General features: G+C 36.1%; 1 protein-coding gene across 3 annotated transcripts; it reads right to left on the bottom strand.

The window, feature by feature from the left end:
• Window positions 1–630: 630 nt before the first annotated feature.
• LOC129375418 (hepatocyte growth factor-like protein) lies at window positions 631–5202 on the bottom strand. Of its 3 annotated transcripts, none has more exons than XR_008607633.1 (9): window positions 5134–5202; window positions 4867–4896; window positions 4336–4483; window positions 3497–3608; window positions 2534–2651; window positions 2311–2429; window positions 1253–1403; window positions 960–1081; window positions 631–717 (listed from the first exon to the last, which is right to left on the bottom strand). XR_008607633.1 is itself a non-coding variant. In XM_055054485.1 (7 exons), the coding sequence occupies exons 1-7, from the start codon at window positions 5180–5182 to the stop codon at window positions 1368–1370; spliced, it is 612 nt and encodes a 203-aa protein (XP_054910460.1). In that variant the 5' UTR covers window positions 5183–5202; the 3' UTR covers window positions 1224–1367. The 3 variants fall into 3 exon arrangements, 1 of the variants encoding a protein (XP_054910460.1); XR_008607634.1 differs by lacking the exon at window positions 5134–5202 and adding an exon at window positions 5017–5072; XM_055054485.1 differs by lacking the exons at window positions 631–717; window positions 960–1081 and having other exon boundaries at window positions 1224–1403.
• Window positions 5203–7504: the final 2302 nt, after the last annotated feature.

The following is a 7504-nucleotide window of genomic DNA, read 5'->3' as shown; positions in this document are numbered from 1 at the left end:
AGGTGCAAGTGGACCAACGTACCTTGATGCCTTGCTATGAAGTACTGAAAATAAGTGTTGATGATTGCTGTCGATCATAACATTGACCTCTATTCATCTATTCAGAAAGGCTGAATAGATGCCAAGTACGTTTGGTTTTATTCTTTATTCTTATTTTTTGTATTTCAAAAGTACAGTTTGTTTAATAGCACCCTCTAGTGATCAGAAGCTACGATACAGCTGATCTTAGTGCTCCTGTTTTGAAAAGTGAACAAACCTGTTTATTAAAAATAAGACCTAGTTTGAATTGAATTTCTTCCAGGTTAAAATTAAATTGTTCATGTTCAGAAGTTAACATCTTATAATTTAAATGAAATTAACAGTTTCAGCTTGAACAGATGTTCATTGACCTTTGATGACCTCTAGAAACTTTTCTTTTAATAGCTGCACCAATGTGGCCAACTTGATTGACACCCATTGTACCTGATTTGAAGAAGGGGGGGTTGGTTGACCTTTGATGACCTCTATAAACTATTACTAATATCATTAAAATGATAGCAGTACAAATGAAACACAAATGTAGCACAGTGGATTGAATCCAAATTCATTAGAGGAGAAGCCCGAATGTTATTTTTATTGCACAGATCAGCTGTTTTATATCATACTGTACTGAAGCAGTTGCAGTTTAATTAAGGTTTTCCAGGTCAAAGAAGTCCAGGTCCGATATCCGTGGCAAACCTGGTTTAGAAAAAAATGCAAAAATTGTCAATAACTTGATATTTATGTATTCATTCATGCCTGCAAATTTCGGTTAGATAAAAGAAAATCAGAAATTGTTCAAAATGCTCTTAAAATATAGACATATCATACAACATATTGCACTATGATATTAACAGATTGGATATCTTCAGGAAAACAAACTTCAACCTAAGCACTTATAATTACATACATGACTTAAACATATTTAGCACCTGCTGTACCTTGATAAATATTGAAAATACATTCTGGCACATAGCAGTAATCCCACATGTTGTTACCGATGTAACACCATGGTTTGCTTGTCCTTCCCAACACATTACGACAATAATTGTGGCGTAAATCACTGAAAAGGACAAGAAAAGCCTTTGTTAACCCAAACATGATGTATAAATAAGATCAATGAAGCATAATAAATTAAGTTTATACTGATAGGTTGAATTTCTTTCTATTACAAGGAATGATATTATTTTCTATTAGCATATTATAATAGATCAGAGTAGGTTGTATCTCCTACCTGCAGGGGAAACTTTCAGGTTTATAGGGACTTTCCGACCACCTTTTGCATGGATAACCATTCTGAGTCACAGACAATGTGCCGCGGTAGTTCTTACCATTACCAGTCATACAGATCATCTCAGGATTGATAAGGGGGGGAGGTGGTGATGCTAAAATTGGAAGAAAGTCGGTAAAGTTCACTGTTAGAAAACAAATGCATACATTCAAATTATTTTTATTAATGTCTAGCTTTGTGCTGTACAAAAGTCATCCACCATATGTTTCTGAAATATAAAATGAAATAAAAATCTCAAATTTCAGACAATCTCATTCGTCCCTAGAATATTCCAAACATCGTTTTAACCTCACTGCGTCACGTTGACTCAGTGGGACAAAGTTTTTGTGCTACTAACTTATAAATATTTGTGATATTTACACTTATGTATGATGTAATTGTGATTTTTTTATTACTTGCTGTATAGATCATGGACTATAATGTGACAAGAAATACTGCTGAGGCAGCTGTTTAGTGCAAGAAAGAAAGTTAGCATCACTTAAACCCAAAGTTTTTCATCATTTTTGCCAAAAATCATCAATAAATGCACAATTAGTGCAAACAAATTTGGGAATTTGTTGATTTTGTGGAAAATTTTAAAAACTCCTTTTGTAATTGATCAAATGATATTTAATTACATTGTTATCTTGACGGTACTCCAAGACAACACACCACCACGTAACACATCACACACTTCAGGACGTTGTGAGATTGCCGTAAAGGGAAAGTCGGGGTAAAAAAAAAGAAAAGGAACGCCAACATGCAAAAGCATAATCTCACGCTCCCCACCCTCGGGCCGTAACAAAACTCGCCAAGTCTTGACCGGTCCATGGTAATAAAAAGGTTGGAGACCACTGCTCTAGAAGTGAAAAACTATAGCAATGTTTCTCTGATTGCAACTCTCTGTCATGTGCAGCACAAACATTTGCTCAGGTGTCATATACAGTGAAGAACCTAGACACTAAATTATCCCAAAACATTCAAGCACTAGTGAAAGTAGCAACTGAAACAGAACGACATACAGCAGCGGGGGATGTCGCAATAATCCCATCTTTTGGCTGGATCTGTGGTGTAGCACCACGGCGCAACATCTTTATTGGGATTCCTGCAGAAGTTCCCTTCCAGAGTTTGACCTCCATCACTAAAACAAGGAAGTTTCTGAGGTTCAGTTCAAACTGTTGAAAAAACTTTTAAACACGTTGAGAACGTATTTAGAAAATATCAAATGTTCAAACCCAGTCTCACCTTTCTTTTGCCCAATGGATGTGAGGATATTGTGAGTCCCAGCGCTGGCAGGTGAAACCATTTTGTGTCCAGGAAATAGATCCTCTGTAGTTTTCACCGTTGCAGTGCATACACTCCCCTGTCATTTGAGACAAACATACAGAATAAACATAGAGGTTTGAACACAATATATTTTTAAATACTTCAAATACAATGTATCAGACTATAAAGAAAAGAAAACATAAAATAACACGAGTGAACTGTTGATATCCATGTTTACAATTGAATGTTACATGTTTTTAACTGCTTGATATGTGATTGCATGATGTTAATTAAAGCGAATGAAAATGAGATGCACTTGTCATTTTCATTTAAAACATCTTGTTGACAACCACAGATAAAATTTAGTTTCTGATTTAATCAATTTCAAATGAGTGGATAGAAACAGGCCTTGTTAAATTTTCGTTTTAAAAATTCAAGTTGGGATCAGAAACTCTCAAGAATTTTTCTGAAACTTTGTTTCATGGCGTCATTTACATGTTTCAACCACTCAGAAATTATAATACCGTAATTATAGCCATATGCAAAACATTCTTATACAAATTGTATAGTAAATTACTGTAATTAGTTTCTCTCCAACATACTTCTGCTGTATTCTGGGTTTCTAAAGTGGATTATTTGAATGAAAATCAGAAGGTTTCTGATTAATCTCAAAATGTCAAAACTTATTTATGTAGTATATTTAGAACAACCTGAGCTGACTAAAGTGCTGCACAGCAATCAACATCAAAGTAGATGAACAATAAAACAAAAATAAAATTGTTTTGGTAAAAATAATGGCTTCTGTTATTTTGGTAAGACTTGTGAATGTTGAATTCAGAACCACAAGTTTTAGATTCTTTTAGTGTACGGCCAAAATAAAGGGCCATCCTGGATGTGTATTCAGATTAAATTAAACCATGAAACGCTTTGCTTCATGTATACCTGGAGGGAGGATCCTGTTGCAGAGCGGCAAGTTGCAGTACTCCCAACGTACAAAAGGGTCAGTGGTGTAACACCATTATTGGGGTTGCGACAATAGTTTTTATCTAAGCCGCTGTGAAAAAAAAATGACACAGATGAAACCCATTGGAAATCCAATATAAAAGCTTAACTTGTTTTTATGAAAACAAAAGACGTTCACTCAATTATATTGACTGAAATGGCTGTTCACACTGCAGCCTGAAGTGACCCAATTTTAATTTTTGTATCAAATCGGATTTTTCTTTTTTTTGCCAGGGCCGTTCACATTTCCAAATAAATGGAAATGTGACAACACGACCTGTATGTGTTGTCCAGTGTGAACGGTAAACGACCTGAACGTGTCCCGCATGCGCAGCAGAGGGCACAATAACATCAATGTTTTCAGTATTTTGCAATCTGCCACAAAAAGAAGAAACATTCAGTGTTTTTGGAAGTGAACATGGAAGCTAATAATGGACTAAAGCTTACACATTTTAAGTTATTGTCTAACCGGAGCTGCATACTAACAACTTAATTCTCATTGCAGTCCATCATGGTTGTTGTTTTTCTTCCTGCTTGCGCTCATCAGGACGCAGAATAATGTTGAGTGCCAGCAACGTTCAGGTCATTAGGTTACATTTGGATCGGATAAGTGGCCTGGGTCGCATTAGAACAGAATCCAACCTGTGTGGTTCAGACTGTCAGAAAAAGATTAGATACAGGTCACTTTACGCAAAAACAATTGGACTTGGGTCACTTCAGGCTGAACACAAGCTTATTCTAGCTACTCATTGCTCTGTTATGTAAATAATTTCTCTTACGCGTAGGGATACATCAGTGGCGAAATGTCTGAATGGTGTGGCGTTTGAGCTGCCCACTCCTGGCATGTTCGACCACTCGCTGTCACGCCCACTGTCCCGCGGTACGCAGCACCATTGCCAGTGATGCAGGTCAAATACTGGTTCCCCCCTTAAAGAAAAGACATGAAGAAAATATTCTCATTCTATCTTATATTGTTTTGACAATATTTTTTAATCATTTGTTTCTGATGTAAATTGAATTTTCTTTTCATCTTTTGTTTTTTTCGCTGTTGGTTTTGTGTAGTATCAATACATTACTATGCATCTCACAAGCAGACCATATTACTCTAATATACATAATTCCCACTAAAGAGTACAAGCACACTTTGGTGCAGAACTTGCTGTTCCCTTGTGGGAATTGTACAAATACAAAAAACATGTATAAATAAATAAATTGTGTTAAGAAAGTTGAAATAATTTCCACTGGATAACGCATCAACAGACTTTTGTCGTGTCCTGTCACTTTAAGATCAGCTGAAATTAATTGTTTACCTGGGTAGATGACAAATTGAGCTTCCAGCCCTGACAACAAAGAATGAAATGTCAGCAGGTTAGAAAAGTAATGCACAGCCTGTACATTATGATAAATGGCCTGTAGTTCTTTAGCGTTTATCAAGTGCAGAGGACTTGAAAGCTGTTTACCTTCAGTCATTCAGCTCTGACAAAATCTGCCATTCTTCTTTGGCCTTCACTCTTCAATTAGCAACTATTTGTTTTTTATTTTGACTAAAACAATCACTCAGATATTTTTCATCTTACCAGTGCAGATGAAGGCTCCCAGCAGAAATGCCACCTTGTAGAGGTCCATGGTGAGGACCTCACACCAGCTGTTTGTTACTTGCACTCAAACATCCCTGTAGTAAATATAATGCATTGGACAAATTGGGCCGTTCAGTTTTTAGCCAATGGTTGGCCTGGCAAGTAACTCAAAGAGCAACAGTCCATAGTCCTTGTTTGTGTTTTTTTCTTTCCAGTGAGCAAAATTTTGCTGTCAAAATCTTATCCATTTTTAATTTCTTTCCCTGACTATAAAATAATTTTTAATATTAATTTTAATATTAATAAATTACATATTTCTGATAAAACATCACTACCCAAACTGGTTTTGGAAAATTTAGGACAATCAATTGATTTTCTCCTGCATGTTAAAGTAACATTGGATCCTACGTTAAGATCCAAAGAGGTCACTGGTTCCCTCCAACAGAAGAGTTTAAAAGCTTAATACTCAAGCAAAATAATTGAATTTCTCTCAGAGAATATTGGTTTAATATTCCACTTCTTACTTTCTCTGCCTCTTAGGCTGTTTGTCTATTGTCCTGTAGTCTCTAATTTAGGATAAAACAGCTCTTTGTTCTTGTCTAGGTTGGAGTGTGACTGACTGTGTGAACAGATGTCTTTTCTACAAGTAATGAGTTTAAACAGCTGCAAAATGTCGACAGGTAACTGGGAAAACTTTTTTAAAATCCTTGATCCACCAAAAAACTTGTTTCCTTCACTATTCAAAATCTAAAGTGATGTCAATAATTGCATCACCTTTATTTTCTGCAGTGATGCAACAGTAATGCCGGGAAGCCAGTGTTTGCAGAGATTGTCATTGACCCAGTGGGGTTATAAATTAGCCCTTAATCGTGCAACAAACCACACATCTGTACCTCACGTTGCTCCTTTATTTTCTTTTTACGTGGGAATGATTTAAAGTACCACCAGACATGTTTTTGTCCAAATTTGAGAAGTATTGAGGTTCATGTGACTATTTACTTGGAAGAGGAGCATCCTTTTTATGAAGCAGAGTTGTGTGGTACACCGTTCCTCCTTTATGTTTAAATTTAGGGAAATTCTAACTAAAATATTTTAATATCTGAGAGTATTTAAAGAAACATTGTAGATCATTTTAAGACATTTTTTTTTATCATTTATATACTTAAACCATGATGGTTGTTTTGTTTGTTGCTTCAGGGCAACATTGCGCAGTTGGTGCCGTTTTATTCAGACGATATTATTCTAGTGTGTCAATATGCAGTGATTACAGTGATTACTATAGTCACTGGAATTATTTACTTTATTACTGACTAGCAGCAACAGGAGATGGATGCAAGATCAGTTCATGCACAAGTGCATTGTTCATAAGTTGTTCCCGATGAAAACATGAGGTTCTACTGTACAACCATTATTTCATTGTTTGTTTATCCTCAAAACTAAGTTAAGTCCAAAAGGGTGAATAAATGAACAAATGGCCCTATTCCAAGAAAGGTAAAGACTGAATCTGCCAAAACCACAAATCTGGGCTGCAGGGTTCGTCATATGGCTGGTGCAGATGGAGTTCCTTGCAATTTTAAAACCCGCACAGGGTGAGTTGTGCCACCACTAAAGCTGCTGCAAATGTTGTCCTTTGCTTACCAAGGAACCAGAACTACAAACTTTTGAAAAAGAGCATGCAGCCCTAACTATAGTCACTGGAATTTGGTTGCTACAACTCATAGATAAACAGATAAACAGATGTGGATGCACACGTATGTCAATAATCAAGTACCAGAAATGTGATATACACAGCAAGTAATTCCTTCCTGATGTTTTCCATGTAATATGGAAAAGACTGATGGAAACATCCTTAGTGATTCTAACTCCACCAAACTTACACACAAACAAACTCACAAATGCTCGGTTTAGTACTTTTCTTAAATGTACCATTGATTCATAAAAGTTAGTTGTTTGTTTCACATTTGGTGAGTTGGTCCCATGTCTGATTTATTTTTGTCAACAAAAAGTTTTTTTCATAAAAATAGTTTTGTTTGATTTGTATTTTATTTCTCACAATCACTATAGAAAGAATCGGTGTTTTAGACGTCTTGTAGCACAATGCTGCCCTGAACAAACCCAAATCTGGTCCTGGGAGGTGTCAGGGTCCAATTTTATGATTGATATGGAATTAGGGACCATTACTGGGACCAATCCTGGCCTGCAATTTTGAGATGTGCCACAGATACAAAACACTGGAATCAAATGGCTTAATTACCCCCTTCTTGTGTAGATCGGTCCTCTAGAGCCTTGCTAATGACCTAATTTTTTTATTCAGTTGTGGTGCAGAAGAGGCTCATCTAAAAGTTTGACATCTGTGCCATAGAGGAAAAAA

The sequence above is a fragment of the Poeciliopsis prolifica genome, unplaced genomic scaffold (genome assembly GCF_027474105.1).
Source record: "Poeciliopsis prolifica strain line A6 unplaced genomic scaffold, Auburn_PproV2 SCAFFOLD039, whole genome shotgun sequence".
Lineage (NCBI taxonomy): Eukaryota > Metazoa > Chordata > Actinopteri > Cyprinodontiformes > Poeciliidae > Poeciliopsis > Poeciliopsis prolifica.
This window is presented reverse-complemented; position numbering and strand designations above follow the sequence as displayed.